Genomic DNA, 23,197 nt, shown 5'->3' on the forward strand with positions numbered 1-23,197 from the left:
GGCGTTCTGTCTCCGCCATGTCGCCGTCCCGCGTGCCCCTGGCACTGCTGCCGCTGCTGCCGCTGCTGCTGGCGCCCCTGGCCGCCGGCGCCTACGAGAAGCCGGGCGCGTGCTCGCCCGCGCTGCCGCAGCTGGTGTGCGAGCGCACCTGCGCCTACGACGGCCACTGCCCCGGCCAGCTCAAGTGCTGCGCCACCACCTGCGGCGGCGCCGTCTGCTCGCAGCCCGTCACGCGCTCCAGGGCGCCGCTCGTCAGTAAGTACCCGCGCTCGCCTCTCCTCGCTCTTTCACCAATGGAATAACGCCAATTGTAGATGTAACGCTTCCACTGGCTTGACGATAATTTATTGGGATCGCTTATAGAACAAAAATATTCACATTCGTAAAATGAAGAACAAACCGCCTTCAGTCACAAGTTGCGTTTATTTACTGCACTATGCATTTCGAGTCCTGGAGGACTTCAGGTGCTTTTCAGTGATTTACAAAAGTTTGCATTTTGATATTACATTTTTGTGTTACAACATGGTATATTGAAGATATAAGTTTAACAGCGTTAATAATATGAAACCAACTATTATTAACGCTGTTACACTTATATCTACAATATACAATGCTGTAACACAATAATGTAATATCAACAGGCAAACAACTAAAAAACCTGATGTCAATCACTAAAAAGCACCTGAAGATGAGCCTCCAGGGCTCCAAATGCATAGTGCAGTAAATAAACGCAACTTGTGACTGAAGGCGGTTTGTTCTTCATTTTACGAAAGTAAAACAGTCGCGGACGAAACACTGAAAAACAATGGATAAAATTAAGTAATATTCACATAACTGGTTTTGCCAACTAGTTGCCTCCTTCAGACGAGTTAAATCCACTAAACGGCTTCATACAGTTGCTCAAAAACAAATATAGTTGCTACGGTCGCAGGTTCGAATCCTGCCTTGGGCATGGATGTGTGTCATGTCCTTCGGTTAGTTAGGTTTAAGTAGTTCTAAGTTCTAGGGCACTGATGACCTCAGAAGTTAAGTCCCATAGTGCTCAGAGCCATTTCAACCATTTGAAATATAGTTAAGCATTTTGGACACCACGAAGTCATTTGACTTACTTGACTTAATTCCTTTGGCCCTATGGGGTCATAGGGCATCCACAACTCACCATCCGTCTTTGGCCATTTGCCTCAATTCTCCCAAGTCTTGCCAACTCTTTTTGCTTCCCCTTCTACTGTCCTCTTCCATGTGCCCCTTGGTCTTCCTGTCTTCCTTGTTCCCTGGGGATCCCATTGCAATGCTTTTTTCTCGATGGCTCCATCCGGTTTTCCCAAGGTGTACCCCAACCAACCCCACTTTCTCTCTCGTATCTGGTCTTCTATAGGGCGCCGACCGTGGTGGACGAGCGGGTCTAGGCGCTACAGTCTGGAACCGGGGGACCGCTACCGTCGCAGGTTCGAATCCTGCCTCGGGCATGGAGGTGTGTGATGTCCTTACGTTAGTCAGGTTTAAGTAGTTCTAAGTTCTAGGGGACTGATGACCTCAGAAATTAAGTCTCATAGTGCTCAGAGCCATTTGAACCATTTCTTCTATAGGTATCTGGTTTGTTATTCGCCAGAGCTCCTCATTACATATTTTTTTCTGGCCACCAGATATTCATGATGCGTCGAAGACATCTATTTATGCAGCTTTGTGACTGGGATGTTATCTTTTTATCCATTTTCCAGCTTTCACTGGCGTACAGGACAGCCTTCACATTTGTATTAAAAATACGGATTTTTGTTTTGTACGAGATATTTCTATTTTTCCATATTGGATACAATTGTATGAAGGCAGCATTTGCCTTTTTAATGCGGTTTTTTCACGTCATCTCCAGCTCCACCATCTTCCGTCACTATACTACCCAGATTCAGGAATGAGTTGACAGTCTCCACCCGCTGCTCACCTATTAACAGTGGCACCTTCATGTTCCCCTAATTTACTCTCATTTCCTTTGTTTTGCCTGTATTTATCTTGAGGCCAGCAGTCTCTGCTTCTTCTTTCAGCAAGTTTAATTTCGCTTGCATATCAGTCAGCCTTTGAGCTAATAAAACTATGTCGTCGGAAAATCCAAATCCTCCAGACGTTCATGGATCCCCCACTGGATTCCTCGTCTCCTGCCTGCTGTGACTCTTCTCATAACTGAGTTTAGAACAAGTAGAAAAAGTGTTGGAGATAAAATGCAACCCCGCCGGATTCCAGTCTTTACTTTTATGGGCTCTGTCGTATTTCCCTTGTGCAGTATGCAACATTTGTAGCCATCATATAGATATTTTATGATGTTTAAGATCTTCTGTAGTATGCCATACTTCCGCAACACCTGCCAGAGCACTTTATGTTTCACGGAATCGAAGGCCTTTTGAAAATCAATGAATGCCAGGTACATGGTTGCTTGGAATTTTCAACTGTGTTTTGACGGTCGTTCTATACATCCTTAAGAAAAGAAGAACTTGAAATTTATATACACATAACAAACCAAACACAAGGCATACTGATCGAACCGACGGATCTTAATCATCAATACTATTTAAAACATTTCATTGAAAATCTCGAAAAAGAAAAACAAAAAATTTAAACCGCTGTGCAGAGCCAAATATGGCTCACGGCACAATAAAACGTTACTAGCGTTGCTCATATACATACCCTGAAAACATATGTGAGAGAGTCAGAATGAGAATGAATTCAAAAAGTTGTCGAAAACAGAAGTTAACAAAAGCATACGCGTCAAATAAAAAGCGCCCATCTAATAAACACCTATAAAATAGCAGCTGCGATCACTATAGACACAGACTATTACGAACATACAGCAATCATAGATACACGTGTAACCAAATAATGCATATGACATCTGTGTAACAGTGCTTATACTTTGTAAACATACGACATCGCAGCTGCAAAACTGTCAAATTATCATCGCAACAAATTACAAATTAATTACCACTTTAAGTCACCAATTATTGAACGACAGTCAAAATGTAGTTGCCTGCGGTGTTATATGCGTGTCAGTCCTTCTGGATAACACATACGTAAGTAGCAATCCATGCACAATTTTCTACTATAACATAAATATGTATAATAAAAACAGTCACCCACATTGTACCGCCGGTCACTCGATAATGGAAATTCTGTCGAGACGAATCTGTAATGAAAGGAAAAGAAATAAAAACTAATATCTCACAGCAGCGAGTTTTGGACACTCCGTATAAATATGTCAGTTGCTGACATACCCTACGCTGCAGGTCCTATGAAAGATAAGCTGCCCATCATATTGTCACATGTTCGAAGTGCTTAATCATATTCGTTCACAGTTATCTGTATGAAGCTTTTCAGTAAATTAAGCACATCTGAAGATGGCATCTACCTGTCGAAACTGGTAATGTGAATATTTTTATTATTAAAGCGATCTCGACTAAATAAGTTACTACACAAACATATACGAAGGTCGCATACTTCCAATTGGCAATATATCAGTTTTTAAAAACTGGATTAACTTCTTTGGTGCTATACTGCGTACTTTTAACCTCTGTCGCATGAAACCTTGTTGTGCTCCACAGGCCAAACACGGCATTGTTTGCATCTCTCTGTGCGGTGTCTCTCACTTCTTCATCTAACGACTTCTAGACAGCAGCACCGCCATGTAAATATAGCTCCATAGCCTTGAAAGGGATCGTTCTGTGACATTTACATCCGGTTAGACACTGGACTCGCATTCGGGAGGACGACGGTTCAATCCCGCGTCCGGCCATCCTGATTTAGGTTTTCCGTGATTTCCCTCAATCGCTCTAGACAAATGCCGGGATGGTTCCTTTCAAAGGGCACGGCCGACTTCCTTCCCCCTCCTTCCCTAATCCGATGAGACCGATGATCTCGCTGTCTGGTCTCCTTCCCCCAAAACCAACCAACCAACCATTTACATCCGAGTCGTCTTCAGTAACTGACAAGATTGTCTTACAATTGATGCGTTCAGTATGATTTAGACTTCAATGGTCTTTATCAAATATTTTACTAGACCTGAAAATTTGAAGATCGGATTTTGTGGTTTTCCAACGTGTCCGGTTATCAATAACCTCAATAACGAAGAGTGTGGAGACATCCTGCGAAATCTCTCCGACAAATACCCAATTTTGAGGAAGTGTTGCCCCACAGCTCTTATAAATTTAAAAAAAAAATGTCATACTACCACCTTGAGCTGCTGGTAACATACATCATTTATACATCGGTTTCAGTCGTCTGCTATCATCAGGTTCATAAAACTATTCATAGCATCAGTTAGCTGAAATATAAAGTCGTTATCGTCAGGCGATAAAACTATGAATAATACACTGTTATCATATAGTAATATGAATTATGTCGTTAATTTTAAAAACTGTGCTAGTGAGTGCATGCATTCAGTTTAAAACTATAGTCAGCTTTAACGCTGCGAACAGATTCACACCACCCAGAGGCGACTGAGCAGCTGATCCCTGTTTGGTTCTACCAGTACACAGTGGTCAGCTGTTCAGTCAGCTCTGTGTGGTGTGAAACTCTTCACAGCGTTAAAGCCGACTATAGTTTTAAAATGAATGAATACACTCACTAACACAGTTTTTATAAATTAACGACATAATTTATATTACGATATGATAACAGTGTATTGCTCGTGGTTTTATCACCTAGCGAGAATGATTTTATACTTCCCCTAGCATGATGCTGTGAATACTGTTATGAACCTGACAATGCTCAGACGTTTGAAACTGGTTGAATAAGTAAAGTATTTTACCAGCAACTCAAATAGGTAATTCGATACTTTTCAAATACCCGATCCCTACAGTAATATGTAATTCAAAGTCTGTTGTTGCATTGTGTCAGAAGAGTCGTCTGTGATCCTGATGCACCCAGGTCTTCCTCTAATTTCCACTGATGTAGAGTCTCACGGAGCGTTCTGTGGATTCCTGATCATACGTATGACTAACTAGAAAACAATGTCCTCAGTAAGCTGATGTAAATATTCTACTATCTGAGTACCCTAACAATTTTTAGTTATCCTGTGCCTCTTATTTCGAGCTCACTATTACTGGGTGCTAGCGGATGTCGAAGTAACTTCTCTCATCTTTTGTTAAGGTCGGTGAGACTAGCATAAAGTTCTCCGTTTCTTACTTATATATCCTCTTAATTTTCAAATATCTTCTTTAGCATTGTATTTCAGAACCTTACACTTTTTATCGCAGTTCATGTTTTTCTTCCCCACAGTCGTATGCTCCAAAAGTACTGAAAAAAAGTGTTCAAATGTGTGTGAAATCTTATGGGACTTAACTGCTCAGGTCATCACTCCCTAAGCTTACACACTACTTAACCTAAATTATCCTAAGGACAAACACACACATCCATCTCCGAGGGAGGACTCGAACCTCCGCCGGGACCAGCCGAAAAGAACTGAAAAACCTAATTATTTCGATGTGTTAGGGAAAGATTAAAATTTATCGTCCTATCAGTGAAAGAATTTGTTGAGACTGCGCAATTTTTTCGATGCGGACCCCTTTTTAATTCATTGCGCATTGTTAGTGAGTATTTTACAGTTAGTGAGTTCACGATTCTGAAACTTACATCTTCTTTAGGGATGTAACTCGAAACATGAGCTGCTAAACCTTTCACGGCGTAAAACGACTGCTGTTGATGGTAGTTACCTGACACTGTCAATACCATTGAAGGCGACGTCAGACTCTAAACGCGGCCGTTGTTCATATTACAGAAGTTTATTCGCCCAGTTCACACAAAAAATACAGAGATTACTAGTTTCATCGAAATTAAACCGTCATGTTCAGGTCATTTGTATAGGAAAAGTTTCTGCAGGGCCAATCCATTTCGTCCACTGTTCACATTAACTGGACACCACTTATAGAGATGACATTCCATAGCACTGTCTCTCATCATAGAATAAAAGAACAGCTGTGCGAACATCGCATAATAATTACAAATAAAATACAGAAGACGTGTATAACATACTTTCATGTTGTGTCCTTGTTGAGATCTGATAGAAAACTAGTAATCTTTGTGTATTTTTGTGTGATCTGGGCTAATAAACTTCTGTAACAAGAAGAACAACCGTGTTTTGAATTCTATTTACCCCTGTTTTGTTTCTGTACCCAAACAGCTCTTTTTATTGTTTTCTATTTTAAGTGCCATCGATTTCGAATCGTTCAAATGGCTCTGAGCACAATAGGACTTAACATCTGAGGTCATCAGTCCCCTAGAACTTAGAACTACTTAAACCTAACTAACATAAGGACATCACACACATCCATGCCCGAGGCAGGATTCGAACCTGCGACCGTAGCAGTCGCGCTGTTCCGGACTGAAGCGCCTAGAACCGCTCGGCCATCACCGATTTCGAATCCAAACCGCTCCGTCTTCAGGTACATAATATGTGATCATGTACAGTGCATCCGCAAGTACATAATGTGAACACGAGGCAGATCATAAATGAGCTGCCTAATGCTCACGTGATACACTTGGGAGCGTACTGCACATCGATTCCCGCACCATTTACCTGAAGAGGAACCCATGTGATTTATTTATTTATTTTTGTCTGTACTATAACACCTTCAATATACTGAAAGTTCTCTGTTGTCGTTTATGCCGTCTTCAGTCCAAAGACTGGTCTTACACAGTTCTTCACGCTGGTCCATTCTGTGGAAGTCTTCATCTCTACATCACTGTTGCAACTTACATGCATTTGAACCTTCTAACTGCATTCAAGCCTTGGTCTCTCTCTACGATTTTAACCCCTTCCAACCACCCTCCCGCCCCCTCTCCCCCCCCCCCGCCCCCCACGCACTTGCCTCCATTACCCAATTAACGATCTTTTGATGCTTCAGAATGTGTTATATCAAATGATCCCTTCTTTCAATCAAGTGGTGCCACAAATCTATTTTTCCCCCGTTAGATTCAGAACCTCTTCATTAGTTAGTCGATCTACGGATTTAATCTTCAACATTCTTCTGTAGCACCACATTTCGAAAGCTTACAGTCTCTTACTGTATCAACTGTTTATCGTTCACGTTTCACCTTCAGACAAGGCCACACTCCAGACCAATAGCTTCACAAAAGGCTTGCTAACACTTAAATCTATACTCGATGCTAAAAAATTGCTCTTTTTCTTAAAACCTTTCTTTTCTGTTGCCCTTCTGCATTTTATATCCTCTCTACTTTGGTCATCGTCAGAAGTATTTTGCTGCCCAAACAGCAAAACTCCTTGACTGATTTTCGTGTGTCTTTTTTTAATCTAATTCTTTTAATATCGCCTGGTTTTATTCGACTACATTCCATTACTCTTGTCTTACTTTTGTTGACGTTCGTCTCATAGCTCTTTTCAAGACACGATCCATTCAGCTAAACTGATCTTCCGAGTCATTGGCCGTCCCTGTCATTGGCAAATCCTAAAGCGTTTTCTCTTCTGTCTTAATTTTAATCCCATTTCCAAATTTGTCTTTCGTTTCCTTTTCAGTTTGCTCGGTGTACGATCTAATAATCCAATAATTGAGACTTTGATTTTTCCATATAACTTAACAACAACCATAAACAGAATCACAATTACAAAGAAAAACTCGAAAATAAGCAATGAACAAATAAAAATTTATGTATTTAAGTTAGCATGTTAGTTTCTGTTGCTGCTCTTCAGGTTGCGGCTAACTCGGTATGTCTTTGGGCTTTGCCTGTACCGATTGCAAGCCTTCTGATTTCGAAATCGATTGCAATTATAGGGGGGAAGCAATAAAAACAGCTGTTTGGAAATAGTAAGAACAAGAAAATAAAACCGTATTTATTTTACGCCGTGAAGAGCTTAAAATGTCTGTAGAATATCAATGCATAGTTTCATTGGATAAAAATGTTTTACAAGCAAAAATTCCTTTAGATTTGTAAATAAGTGAAACGAAGAGGATGTGATGTCTAGTAAATGCCTTAGTTTTCACATCTTCAACACACAGGTGTTGTTTTCTTTTGTAATCTCAAATATTCGTTCATCATGTTGATCCTGAAGAAATGCTTAGGTGCTTTAATAAGTTTTCTCCTTTTATCAGTAAGAAGAATTAATATTGCATCCCTGCAAACATCGGTCACTCCCTTCTAAGTAGATGAAATCGACCTCACATCTTTCAGTGTTACGCCACCGATTTCACTCGTAGCTTTGGTTACTATTGACCCAATGGTGTGTTGAGGTGGGCTCATATCTCACGTGCAGCATCAAATCGACAGAAAAAATTAGCTTATCATATGTAATGTATGTTGCCTACATTTCATGATCCTCACTCAGACCGCATTCCTAATTATTCTCGAATTATTTGTGTCTGGCATTGTCAAAGCTTCCCCTTCCGCTGCTGATGGTGGACTGGAGCCGAGCTCGCGGCCGCAGATTATATGTACCTGGCACGCCAACGTCGACGTCAGTCATTTCCAGTGCGGTTCTCCCTTTGCTGCCTGCATCGGTCGTTCTCCGCTGCACGGGAATCCAGGATCCGTTCACCTTGAGGCTTTCTTCTTTCTTGTTGAAGATATTATTATGTTTGTGCGTTTCTATACCTTTTCTGAACAAGCGGCTGCGATAGCTCTTCCCTACAGCAAGAACTTCAGTGTTGGCGAATTTACTATGCGGTCCGTCTCACACAGCGCGTGCTCTGCCACGGCCGATTTCTCCACCTGTCCCAACCTGCACTACCGCTTATGTTTTGTGATCCTGGTGTTGACTGATCGTCCAGTCATTCCAACATACATTTTTCCGCAAGTACATGGTATGCGGTATATTCCCGACATTGCAAGTGGGTCCTTTGTCGCCGTGTTTTATATATAGACTTTTCTGCTTCGATTGGTCGTTCCTGTCATATCCCTGAATATTGACCATTCCTCCTGAGACAGCCTGTAGATTCTCTGCGTGTACGCTACCAGAACTGGCGTTAAGTCATCCGGCAACAGGATTAGCAGCTATAAAGGGCCGCCAGCTGACGTCAGCGCCTCCCGGCCAGACAGCCAGCGTGTGGGCTGCCCCCGCCGTCTGCTGTATGCCGGCGTGTGTCACGGCTGCCTTCTGGGAAGGATGCGGCTGCCTACTCACTGTTTGCCGTCTTACTCTTGTGCCGGCCGACACACTCACGGATACACTGCGTGGGTTATTCAGCTAGAAGGATACATCATAAGTCTACTTTGGACAGCAGTGGAAATACACAGACGGGAAGAAATCGCAACACCAAAAAATAATCAACACAGAGTAATGAAATTTCTGGAATACATTAGTGTAGGTAACACATTTCAGTGATTAACACTGCAAAATCACAGTTTAACGTAAGAGCGAGATAGTTCATTGCAAATATGAAATGCTGGTAGATTAATAACCGGTGTAATGTTGAATACAAGCATGCAGACGTGTATGCATTGTGTTATACAGGTGCTGGATATCAGTTTCTGAGGGATGGAATTCCATGCATCTTGCACTCTTTTGCTCAGTACAGGACAATCAATGCTGTTTGTGGATGACGCTGGAGTTCTCAAGCGCTGATGTACCATACTGTGCTCGATTGGAAACAGATCTGATGATCGCGCGGACCAAGGCAACATGTCGACACTCTTTAGACCATGCTGGAGCTACAACAGCGGTATTTCGGCGAGATTTATATCTTCGGAAAACACTCCCTGGAATGCAGTTCATGAGTGGTAGCACAACAGGTCGAGTCACCAGAGTGACGTGCAAATTTGTAGTCAGGGTGCTTGAGACAACCTCGTGAGTACTCCTGACGTCATACGAAATCGCACCCAGACCATAACTCCAGGTGCAGGTCGAGTGTGCCTAGAATGCAGACAGGTTGGTTGCAGGCCATCAAATAGCCTCCCTCTGACCAGCACACGGCCATCACTGACACAGAGGAAGAACCAGCTTTCATCAGAATACACAATAAACCTCCATCCTGTCCTGCAGTGATCTCCCGCTTGGCATTACTCAAGTCTCATATGGCGGCTGCTTGGGGTCAGTGGAGGGAGGAGGAGGAGATTAGTGTGTAACGTCCCGTCGACAACGAGGTCATTAGAGACGGAGCGCAAGCTCGGGTGAGGAAAGGATGGGGAAGGAAATCGGCCGTGCCCTTTCAAAGGAACCATCCCGGCATTTGCCTGAAGCGATTTAGGGAAATCACGGAAAACCTAAATCAGGATGGCCGGAGACGGGATTGAACCGTCGTCCTCCCGAATGCGAGTCCAGTGTGCTAACCACTGCGCCACCTCGCTCGGTGACGGGGTCAGTGGAGTGCAGGCTACAGGTCATCTGGCTAGGAGCGGTCCTTCAAGTAACCGATCTGTAACAGATGTGGCACCACGTTGCCAGCTGCTGCTCAAACTGCTGCTGCGGATGCAGAGCGATGCGCCAGAGTCATAAGCCAAACACCGTGGTCTTCCCTTTTAGGAGTGCCAAGTGACCGGCCCGAGCCCAGTCTCCTTGTGACCGTACATTCTCGTGATTACCGCTGCCAGCATTCATGTACGGTGGCTACGTTCCTATCAAGTCTTTCTACAATATCGCAGAGGGAACATCCAGTTTCTCGTAGCCCTATTGATTTGAATCCTCATAGTGGTGATACTATCGCGACTCTTATGCGACTGGTGGGAAATCTGAATAGATATCACCTTTCAGATGCAGAAACACGACTACTAATTTTTGTTTAGGTCAAACAACACCTTCACTAGAGTACACAAGATATTACGTCAGAGTCTGCAGATGACTCTCCTTCGAGGATAACATGCTACGTCCTCGCCGTCAGGAAACTCGCGATTCAGTCGGGAAGCTGCTTAGATGTCCCGTAGGTAAATCTTTTCTTTTGATGGCGTTCGTTGACTCGATCTGAAGGCATCAGATGGTTTAAAAACACCGAATGAGTTTGATTTCCTCTATCCTACCATTAGGTATATTTTGCGTGAAGAGCGCGTGTTCCGTTTTGCATGATCGATCTCTTCGAATCTCCTTTCCAGCTGCCATGGAAAAAGGTATTTTGTTGCAGTTACTCATAGTATTCGATCTCAAAATGTGTACTACAATTCTGTTACAAACAGATGTGAGTAAAGTGACGCATCAGTTGTACTGCATTTTTATGTTGATTAGAGTGATCTAATCCGTTGCCAATCTGTGTGAATATTTCTCTGTAGTAAAGCACGATCAACAGTGCAGCTAATTCACTAGCAGTTCATTAGAACTGCAAAAGGGACCTCTTCGGGCCCTGAGGTCTTACCGAACTTTAGCGATGTTAGCTACTTTTAAACACCACTCGTACTAATCACCATCTCATTTTAGCACCTCTGTAGCTATTTAGTGATGGACTATTTGTAGATTTATGCTTTCTTACGACTCACAATTTGTCGTTGAATATTAGGTCCTGCACTGGCACTAGTGGGCAATGCAGGAGAATGTACACTGACAGAAAAAATTGCAACACCAAGAAGAAGTTGTGCGACGTAAAAGAAAGTTAGTAGTCGTGTTTCTACATCTGAAAGATGATGTCTATTCATATTTCACGCCTGTCTAATAAGAGTGGCGCTAGTTATGTCGATATGATGATGCAAATCAGGTTTGCTTTAAATACGCGGTGTACACGGTCGTGAGCGATGATCACCTTTGTCATTGGACCTGGTGAGTTGATGTTAGTCAAAAATGCCTTTAAGGCGACAAAGACGTCATTATCAACACCTCACTGACAGTGAACACAATCGGATGTTCGCATCTGCACGCATATCACGTCATGAAACGGTATGTACACTACTTTAGAGCTTCGTGCCTCCACATTCTAGTTGCACCGACCCTACAGTACAACACAGTTTACCTTGATATCTATGACGATACTCAAATTAGCATTTTCCACTTAAGATCTCAGTCATTCGGTTATCCAGCATACGCATATGGGAAGTAAATTGTGTAAGGACACAGATATTTGTTTCTTAATGCTTATCAGTTTGAACATTTTTACCAACTGGTGCTTAGTGTTATTTAAGTTTTCCTCTACTGTACAGTATATTACTTACTTGAATGTTTCATCTTACTTCTAAATCGAGCGAGGTGGCGCAGTGGTTAGCACACTGGACTCGCATTCGGGAGGACGACGGTTCAATCCCGCGTCGGGCCATCCTGATTTAGGATTTCCGTGATTTCCCTAAATCGCTCCAGGCAAATGCCGGGATGGTTCCTTTGAAAGGGCACGGCCGACTTCTTTCCTCATCCTTCCCTAATCCGTTGAGACCGATGACCTCGCTGTTTGGTCTCTTCCCCCAAACAACCCAACCCAACTTACCTCTAAATTTGTTGCTTCAGGTGTCTATTTTATTTGTTCCGGATAATTTGTTGTACAGTTTCATCACATGGTAAATAATAATGTTTTGAGTTTTTTGTTTAATTAAGTTAAGCCTAGCTCTTGTTTCATGATTTTGTCATAGTCTGTAAAATTATTCTACGACATCCATCACAAGGTTTACATGGCGACCAGAAAGGAAAGTAAAGTGCATTCGGAAGCATACAGATGTTCACGTGTCCGGTGTTGCGCGGGAGGCAAAACCACGATGGCAGGATCCGATCGCCGCATACGTTGCTGTTCTAAAAATTAGTCAGGTGACGTGCCGGTTTCAGCCCAACTTTCACGAGATAGGAAGGTGTCCTAAAACCGTCCCGCCATTTAGAACTTCAGTCTGGTGTCAGCTCACACAGCTGCGCACAAACTCAAACTGAAACAATACAAAATAACGGGAGCGCATGTACTGACCAAGTAAAGCACTGTTGCTCAACGTCAGTACTGCAACCGTCTATTGCAGTCTGTGCGTGAACACACACACACACACACACACACATACTGTGTCAATTAGTTAGAATAATTTTTAAGAGTTGTTTACAAGAGATAACCCAGGACTACTTAATTTAATTTAATCAATGATAAGTTCATGTTATTACTTGAAAACAGTATTCCACATAAGTTAGTCATAAGGAATATTAAACAGTAATGTAAAAAAAAAAAACCATGGGTCACAAGAGGGATTGAAGTGCCATGTTAAAGGGAAAGGGAAACGTATCTGTTGGCAAGAACAAGTAAAGATCATCCGATAGTTGCTCATTACAAAAAATACACAGAATTACTAAGAGAAGTTATGATAACCAAGAAACATGTAAACTACGTCAGAGTCAGTAATTCCGACAACAGACTGAGGCTGTATTGAGTGTAATGAAATGAAAGATAGGACAACAGGCCACAGAACAGGGTAACATCACTATTAAAGTAAGAGGAAGACCTACAAATGGTCAAGCAAAGATAGCAGATATGTTTAATAATCATTTCTTAAATGTAGTAGAAAATATAGGGAGGAACAGTTCAAGAGAAAAATCACAGGACTGTCTTGAAAAATTAACTCTCATAAAATTCAGTCTTGTGAATGATCAACCTATCCTACTAAAATTAAGGGAACTATATGTATATTCATCTGGATTTTATGGTGTTTCCAACAGAGTTACAAAGATTTGTTTTCCTTTAATGAGTCCTGTATTATCTGAAATATGTAATGCGTACTAACTGAAGCCATTTTTTCAGAAAAGAAAATTGACTGGAGAAATGTCAGTAACTACCAAGTTGTTTCACTATTGACATCATTTTTCAAAATTTTAGAGAAAGTGATGCATTGTAGAAAAGTATTGCACCTGAGCAACAGTAAAATCCTCAGTAAATCACATTCTGGATTCCAAAAGAATTGCTCTACTGAGAATCCCATTGGCACGTTCACTCACCGAATTTTATGAGCATTAAGGAGCACAATACCAGCGGTTGATATTTTCTGCGACTTATGTAAAGTATCTGACTGCGTGAATCACAAAATTCTACTAGATAAGTGGAGGTTTATTGAATGGATGGTATGGCCAACGAATCGATAATATCAAATCTATCCAAACGGGTGCAGAAAGTTGCACTTAATAATTAACCAAATTTAATTAGGGGACACTCTCCTGAGTGGCGATAAATCACGTATGTGGTCCCCAGAGTGTAATATTAGGTCGTTATTGTTCCTCACATATGTAAGCGATCTTCCGTTTAATATACGACAAGCGGAAGTAGTTCTTCTCGTGGATGACACTAGTATTCTAATCAATCCAATCATAAATATAGCGAAAGGAGAAAGATAAATAATGTTCTTAAAAGGATCATTGAATAGTTTTCAGCGAATGCTATGACTCTCAATTTCAAAAACACTGAACATATTCAGTTTTGTAAATCAGGAGGTACTGTACCTATGATAAGTGCAACACATGGTGAGGAAAAAATAAATAAATTAGAAACTTCATAATTGTTAGGCGTCCATATAGACGAGAATTTAAGCTGGGAAAGCCACATTTTAGGACTCCTATAACAGCTGGGTTCAGCCACATTTGCACTTACATTCACTGCAAACCTTGGGGTGAGGCAAATGAGAAAGTTGACAAATGTTTCATATTTTGACTGAATAATCTCATACCGAATAATGTTCTACGAAACTCATCTTTAAGAAAGTAAGTTTTCATTGCTCAAAAACATGCTTAAGAATAGTACGTGATGCTCTCCCACGATCATCTCGTACAGATGTGTTTAAGGAGTCAGGCGTTTTCATGACTGCTTCACAAGATACTTACTCCCTCGTGAATCTTGTTGTAAATAATACACTACAATTCAACAGAACAATGATGTGCATAAATACAATACCAGAAGAAGAAAATGCCATTCATTACGCCACATTAAGGTTGTCTTTATCACAAAAAGTGGTGTACAATGCTGAAACCAAAAATTTTGATTTCTTATCCAGTAATGTAAAGAATCTGACTGAGAGCAACGTATAATTTGAATACAAATTGAAGGAGTTTCTCCTTGAAACCTCCTTCTCTTCCGTAGAAGAATTTCTGTTATTGTAATGTATAATGGGGATGAATATGAATTACCTACTCATATCTTTATATTGTTATTTGAATATAAAATAACTCATTTGACTTTATTACGATTTGTCATAAAAATGATCCATGCATTCCAAGATTCACTAAATAACTGCGCATCACTGTTGTAGCAGTGAATTCTGTACGGGCTAAAATGGTTCTCTATAGCAAACCCATTTCCTGGACACCCATCTCTCTGCGGCTTTCGAGTTCAGATGCCAGTTGATATTGTGCCCTTTGACGTCGACGATGCGTATTTGTAGTTCCAGAATGACTCTCTCACAACGAAGTGCGCGTTGTTATGAAACTGCCTGGCAGGTTAAAATTGTGGAGCAGACCGGGACTCATGGAAGAAACTTTGCGTTTCGCGCGAATTGCTGTACCGGCTGAGCTATTCGAGCACGAATGATGATCCATTCGCATAGCTTTACTTCTGCCAGCCCCCCTCTCTACAGTTTGCACAGTCGGAGGGTGGCACTGGTAGAAGTAAAGATAGCTCCGGAATCGTACTCAGATAGCTAGCTGAATTTTTAAGACCACGGTCCCCGAACGACAAGGTTTCGGGTTCGGCTCTCTGTCCTGCATACTGTTTTAATCTGCAAAGAAGTTTCAAACAGGCACCTTTCTATCACGTTTCAGCTTTGTTTGATATCTCTGAACCGAATGAACTCGGTACAACACTAATATTTGCCCACACACGGGGCTCGAGTACACCATCTGTCTATAATTCTAATACACAGACAGAAATGGGGTGTTGCACCATGAGGCGCCACGTAAATGGTATTAAATGATTAAATTTTAATTCTACTCGAAGCTGATGTCCTTCATTAACGTTAGTATGAGGTATGACCCTCACAGACACTAATACAGTCTTGCATTCGTTGAGGCATGGAAGCAAAAACCTGCGAAGATCACATTAGGAACTTCTAGCCATGCCTGATACACAGCAGTTCATGAAGATGCTGGCCGGCGGCTGGTTCAAATGCATACGTCTTTCCGATGCATCCCAGGCGTGTTCCATGGGTGACAAATCAGAAGTCGGAGCAGGTTGGTCGGGGATCCACACACTCCTCAAGGCGTCTGTGGTGTGAAATGACAAATCAGTCTTGTTGACATATCCACACCGTGATTCCAGGAGTTGTATGGCTCTCGAGAATCACTGCTTCCTGTGTTCTTTCTCCATCTAGTATACAGACACGTTAACGACGATCTGACCACCACAGTAGAAGTGTCGGCGTGTTCGTTAGGAGGAGAGGATCACAGCTGGTAGGAATATTACAATTTCCAACATTACCGTCAGCTGTAATTTCAGTCTTAAGTTATTGGCAACCAGTTTCAACTGTACTAGCTAAAAATCATCATCACCAGGCCCTCTAAAAATATAGTGGTCGAATTTTTCCGAAGGATATCAAGCAGAAAGACCCACGTGAAAATAATCGTTATCCACATCAGCTCTTGAAGAAAGCAACCACAGACGGTGAGATCGCAAAAACCAGCTACATAGCGACGCCGAGAACTATGGATTCGATAGTAATATGGGTTCTTATCTAACATTTTTTTTTCAGGACACGGCATCTCACTGCTACCCTTAGGAGTTGTAGAGATATATTACTTGCACAGTTCCTTCTTTTCCTTTTTTTTTTTTTTTTTTTTTTTTTTTTTTTTTTTTTTGCAAATAACACAAGTAGTGAGTCACTTATGTAACAAATTTGGCTGAGGTGGTTCCAAATGTTCCCGACTTATATTTCTATGGCGCCACATATTCGCTCCTTTCCAGATAGTAAGTGATACGTATAACTAGATTGGTTGAAACCGATCCAGTCGTTGAGGAAGAGATGTGGGACATGCATACATAATCGTTATCATCATCATCTTGAACCGTTTCCAGTCTCAGACTGGGTCTGTTTGGAACGTAAGTCTTGCCATCTAGGTCTGTTTTCCAATCATCTTTCTGCTTTGTGTGTTCTCTCTGGTCTAGTCTTCTCCTCTTTTTTCAGCACACTCCTCCATATCTTTCAGCCAGCAGTCCCATGGTCTTCCTCTTGATGGTTTCCTTCGCATCTCCATTTCATGTATCTTCTTGATAATCTTATTGTTTTTTATCCTCTTTAAGTTTCCATACCATCTTCGCCTTGATGTTTCTAACCTACTCTGCAAGGGTTCCTCTTTCACTGTTTTCCTTACCCTCTCACTCCTGATCCTATCTCTCCTTGTTACTTCTACCCTATTTCTCAGGAACTTCGTTACACATACCTGCAATCTGCTTAGGGGGCCTACATCTCCGAGCGGTCTAGGGCACTGCAGTCGTGGACTGTGCGGCTGGTCCCGGCGGAGGTTCGAGTCCTCCCTCGGGCATGGGTGTTTGTGTTTGTCCTTAGGATAATTTAGGTTAAGTAGTGTATAAGCTTAGGGACTGATGACCTTAGCAGTTAAGTCCCATAAGATTTCACACACATTTGAACATTTATTTTGCCTGCATCTTCATTACTCATGTTCCGGATGCATAGATTGCTCCTGGGTTGTGGTAACTTCTATATATATTACTTCATTGCCTTTTTGTGGGATGCCTTGTCTCAAACCAAGCTGCTAACACTTTGCAGGAATGCTTCTGCCTGTGTGCCTAAATCAATGATCTCTTTCTCAATTCTTCTGTTTTCCTCTTATCACACTTCCCGAGTAGTTGACACTTCCCATCTTCTTCCTTTCAGAAGACCAGTCCCTCGCCCAAGTCGCGGGAGGCTAGCGACTCAAAGTCGATTATAGCCTACAGAGACGAAGTGGTGTGGGGACTCGAGTGCCCTGGGACCAATTCATAGGCGTGAGGACCCTGTAGGAACTCCGAGAAATGGCAGCTAACCGGGCTCTGGTGAAGTTGTGATAAGACTAGCTAGCCAACAGGTGATCAACAAGCAGCATTCAACAAGGGAACTAGCCTCGTAAAGGATGGGAGATGCAAGCATACATTTCTGTAACATATGTAGATAGATGCAGTGAGACAGGGCTCTAGCCTATCTCTGATGTTATTCAATCTGTACACTGGGCAAGCAATAAATGAAACCAAAGAAAAATTTAGAGCAGGAATTTAAGTTCAGGGAGAAATAATAAAAACTTTGAGATTTGCCGATGAGATTGTAATTCTGTTAGAGACAGCAACGTATGTGGAAAAGCAGTTGAATGGAATGGACAGTGTCTTGAAAGGAGGATGTATCATAAACATCAACAAAAGCAAAACAAGTATAATGGAATACAGTCGACTTAAATCAGGCAATGCTGAGAAAATCAGATTTGGAAATGAGACACTAAAAGTAGTAGACGACTTTTGTTATTTGGGCAGCAAAATAAATGATTGTGTGTATTGTGCATTAAACTGCGGACTTATAAACGAGGAGAGGCTTCATCCCGCCATAGCCCTCAGTGGTTCACAACCCCACGACAGGCCACAGCAGTCCTCCCACCCCACCACCATCCCACACCGAACTCAGGATTATTGTGCGGTTCAGCAGCAATCGCCAACATAGTGTAACTGAGGTGGAATAAGGGGAACGAGCCCACATTCTCTGAGGAAATGGAAAACCGCCTTAAAAACCACCCACAGGCTGCTCGACACACCAGACCTCGACACTAATCTGCTGGACGGATTTGTGCCGTGGACTGGCGCGCCTTCCCACTCAGGAAGCAGTGCGTTAGACTGTGTGCCTGGCTGGGCGGGCAAAAATAGCTGATGATGGCCAAAGTAGAGAAGAGATAAAATGTAAACTGGCAATGGCAAGAAAAGCTTTCCTGATGAAGAGAAATTTGATAACCCTGAATATAGATTTAAATGTTAGGAAGTCTTTTCTGAAGGTATTTATCTGGAGTTTATCCATGTATGGAAGTGGAACGTGTACAATAAATAGTTTAGACAGGAAGATAACAGAGATTTTGAAATTGTGCAGAAGAATGTTTCAGACTAGATGAGCAGATCACATAACTAATGGAAAGGTACTGAATAGAACCGAGAGGCAAGAAATTTGTGTCACAACTTGACTAAAAGAAGGGATTAGTTGGTAGGACACGTTCTGGAGGAGATTACTGTTTAACGTCCTGTCGCCAACGAGGTCATTAGAGACAGAGCACAAGCTCGGATTAGGGAAGGATGGGGAAGAAAATCGGCCGTGCCCTTTCAAAGGAACCATCCCGGCATTTGCCTGGAGTGATCTAGGGAAATCACAGGACACATTCTGAGATATCAAGAGATCACCAGTTTAGAAGTGGAGGGAAATGTGTGTGTGGTGTGGGGATTGGGGGGGGGGGGGGCAGTGGGAGTGATGGAGTAAAAAATCGTAGAAAGAGACCAAGAGATGCATAAAGTAAGTAGATTCAGAAGGATGTAGGTTGCAGTAGTTATTCTGAGATGAAGAGGCTTACAAAGGATACAGTAGCAGGGGAAGCTGCATAAAATCAATGTTCGGAATGAAGACCACAACAACAACATGTAGATAAACACTAAGAGAAAAAAAGACATATCACGAAGGAATTATCTGAATGGGATAGAATGCAGCAGATGTTATGTACACGTACAGACAAACAAATGATTACAATTTCAGGGAATATGTGTGATTTATTGGATCTGTATCATTCGGAAATTCCTTCATGATGTGTCATTTTAATTTTTTTCTATTGGAATGTAGATAAACTCGTATAAGTAGGAAGGTTGCCCAGAAAACAATGCACCGCATTTTTTCCTTCAACAGTTCTTTATTGAACATAATGAGAATTACACACATGAAAGAATGGTGTCTTATCTACACACCCTAACTTTCCACGTAATCTCCATCCCGTTCTATGGCCTTCCTCCAGTGCAAAAAAAGGGTGTGTATGCCCTGTCGGTACCAATCCTTATCCTGGTGGCGAAGCCAGTGCTCCACTGGGTGAATCACCTCCTCATCGTCCTCAAAATTTCTTCCACAAATGGCATCCTTTAATGCTCCAAACAAGTAGAGGTCCGAGGGGGCGAGGTCAGGGCTGTAGGGTTGATGGTATCCCCAACCGCTGCAAACTGTGGAGCTTCACCGAATCGCATTCTGATGACCTCACCCTCCGTGCCCACTGTACTTCTGTCGACAGCAGATGCTCCATAGACTTTGCACAAGCGTTTGTGAATATTCCCCACAGTTTGTTTCCCTGCAGTGAGAAATTCAATGACGGCATGTTGCTTGTAACGTACATCACCTACAGACGCCATTTTGAAACTGTCCTGGAGCTACGCTATCTGTCGGAAGTAATGGAAACTTGCCGCACTCACTCAGGAGACGTCAAATAATACGTACGCAACGTTTCGCATTCGTAGCATTGTCTTCAGCTGAGTGATAAAAGTGACGTACATTACTTTCTGATTTTAATTCGTATATAGCACAGGCATAGAAACTATGCAGTTAGGTAGCGTTCCATCAAGATTTTCGTGGTGTGACACTCTTCGTTTCATTCAGCGTAATTTATTGACGGTACACTGCTGAATAGACGGTGCTTGTGTTGTTTGTTGGTGTTCAACTTTGAATATTTCGACGAGCGCACCCAGTTTTCCGAGAGCAGCGAGGTGACACGTGCGCTTATGTTGCAGTGAAGGCGGGCACGTGCCCCGACCCGCCGCCGCGCAAGCCGTGGGTGTGCTCGAACCGCTGCTCGCTGGACGGCGACTGCCGCGGGCCGCTCAAGTGCTGCCGCTCTGCCTGCGGCGGCCTCGCCTGCCTGCCGCCCGCCTACCCAGAGGAGCCGCTGCTCTACTACTGACTGCCTCACCTCGCCTCATCTCACACTCAACAACTCAATTCGCGTCCTTGTTTCCCTACATTTTTGGCTTTCTGAACTCATTCCCATTTTGCAAAATGAGAAAGTTTAGGAAACAAAGTCCAACGTTCTTACCTCCAACGGTGCCGTGAGCCTTCAAATGAAGTAATACAGGTTCATTTTGTTTTGTCAGTAGCACACATTCAAACAGTTTTGTACAGTTATTCCATTGTCTTTTGTTGAGAACAAGTAAATGTATCGATGACTGTCTCATTTGAATATAGCCGTGTCTTTTCACGAGCCATTTAAGACTGTGTCCTTAGGTAGCGAAACAATTGTAAATATTTCCCCTATCTCTGTCGATTAGAATAGACACATCTCATTTCATCTAGCTTATTTAATGTCCTCATTTTTATTTCGTGCAACTATGAGAGCACAAGTTTTTTTTCGCTGTATTTCTTTACAAAGAGATTACACAAAAAATACCACTACAATTTTGTAAATATGTTAGATGTAAGACAAATAATCTTTGTTACTTGCTTATTGCATCTTTACTTGTGAATATGTCATCGAGTATGTATAATAAATTGCATCAATTTTTATTCTTTTGTTGTTACTGTAGCTGAAAAGACCCACTTTGCTTGCACTTCATTTCCATTTTTTTCCATGATAACATTCCATACTACATGAGATGTCCCCACTTCCTTCTGTGGATAAGAAATCGACGTATGTTTAAAGGTAGACAAACTTTTCATGATTTTGATCGCAGATTGGTGGTCCAGTATCGTGTGACGTGTCAGTGGGTAAGTGTCGAGGCTACAAACACAAACGTTCGAGGTTCGGCGCTCTTTCTGTCCTAAGATTACGTCTGGACGTCTGGGAAAATCCCATCCTGAAATGTGATTACGTCCCTCCTCCCCGCCCTCCCCCCCCCCCCCCCCCCCCCCACCCTCGCCCCCACGATCTTTTATAAAGAAGAGGTTGAGAGAATTTAAAGGTAAGTAGAGCACAAGATAAAATCGTCACGAACAGGGTCACACGTACTAAACCACTGATCTGTGAACAAATTTTCGAGTTGTTATTCATTGTCCTATTTTATTTATTCATATAGTCTTTGGTAAGTCTCAGAAACCAGCCACAGCAATTCCTCTGACATGACTTCCCTTTTCATCTCTGTTGTTTGCTATTTTCAGGTAAATAATCAATCTTTATATGACATGCGATACACTTAAACGTGTGCCAGTCGGTATAATTTTTCCCATTTGATTCCTAGGCCCTATCAGATTATAGAATTAAACTCAGCGTTGCAGTTACCTTCTCTGAAAATCATAGACGGGCAGAGGCACAAACCTGAAAAAAAGCAAGAAAAAACTGTAGTCCTATCTTCGTATGACGACAGATAACGTACCTCGTAGCACGACTGCGCATGCTGAACTCTGTTGGAATGTATTTCGTCACTCGTATGAATAGACCACCACAGTTACGGCATAGTTTTCGTTTCTTATATATATATTCGGAATCTCTAGGTTCCGAGAAATGTTGGTTTCAGAAGACTCAGTCTGATGTTCACTTCGATAGCCTTCTGGTAATGATATTTCACCTTACTTTACAAGTCACTGGATAGCACTCTACCTCCTCAAATTGTTTGTAGGTAGTTGTTGATGTATGGAATGTGAATATGCTATACTGCAGATGAAATTGTTTGAAGAAAAAAATATCAACACGGAACTTCTTTTTCTTACGAGGAATTTCCTTGGAAGTTATCTGAGTTGTGTGTATGAATGTAAACACCATTTTAAAGAAACTCATGTATCATTAATTAATATATAACTCTTCACAAATAAATATTAAATTCTGGTGTGTAATCATAGACGTACAAGAGCAAAATGGTCGATAACATCGTTCTACACTCGAAGACCCACGTGTTAGTCAACAGCCACAAAATGCTTTTTAATTTACAAAATGGTTCACCCGCACGACTAATTTTCTCTTCATAGATATTAAATATGGAAAAGAATGCATGCGTTTTTTGCCTTAAAAACAGTGGTCTCTTTTCTGTCTTATTTCCACTTTTTCTTTTGCTTTCAGTGCTTGTAGTACCATTAACAAAATAGGGCTATATCACTAAAAAGAAGCTCAACAGAATCAGGATATTTGACCACAGAATTAACCATTTTGGAAAAGGTACTATGTAACTGAAAATACTGACAAATACATATTGGTTCGTTAAGAGCAAGAAAAAGACACACAAACATAAATTCAAGTGACGATGTTGCTTACGTATAGTATTGGGTTGATGCGTAAATTCGTAGCGTTTTTCCATAAGATTAATAAACACAACAGATACACGTAACAGAGACTTTAGTCATCAATAATACATTCTCCTTCACTTCTTACACGACCGGGAGAGCGGTGTACTGACCCCACGCCCCTCCTATCCGCATCCTCCTCTGAGGATCA

The 23,197-nt window shown here is 41.9% G+C and overlaps 1 protein-coding gene across 1 annotated transcript; it reads left to right on the forward strand.

Moving 5' to 3' along the window:
- The first annotated feature begins 16 nt into the window (after positions 1-16).
- LOC124794903 (WAP four-disulfide core domain protein 2-like) lies at positions 17-21,339 on the forward strand. The gene is made up of 2 exons (XM_047258607.1): positions 17-255; positions 20,571-21,339. The coding sequence occupies exons 1-2, from the start codon at positions 18-20 to the stop codon at positions 20,738-20,740; spliced, it is 408 nt and encodes a 135-aa protein (XP_047114563.1). The 5' UTR covers position 17; the 3' UTR covers positions 20,741-21,339.
- Positions 21,340-23,197: the final 1,858 nt, after the last annotated feature.

The sequence above is a fragment of the Schistocerca piceifrons genome, chromosome 1, assembly GCF_021461385.2.
Source record: "Schistocerca piceifrons isolate TAMUIC-IGC-003096 chromosome 1, iqSchPice1.1, whole genome shotgun sequence".
Lineage (NCBI taxonomy): Eukaryota > Metazoa > Arthropoda > Insecta > Orthoptera > Acrididae > Schistocerca > Schistocerca piceifrons.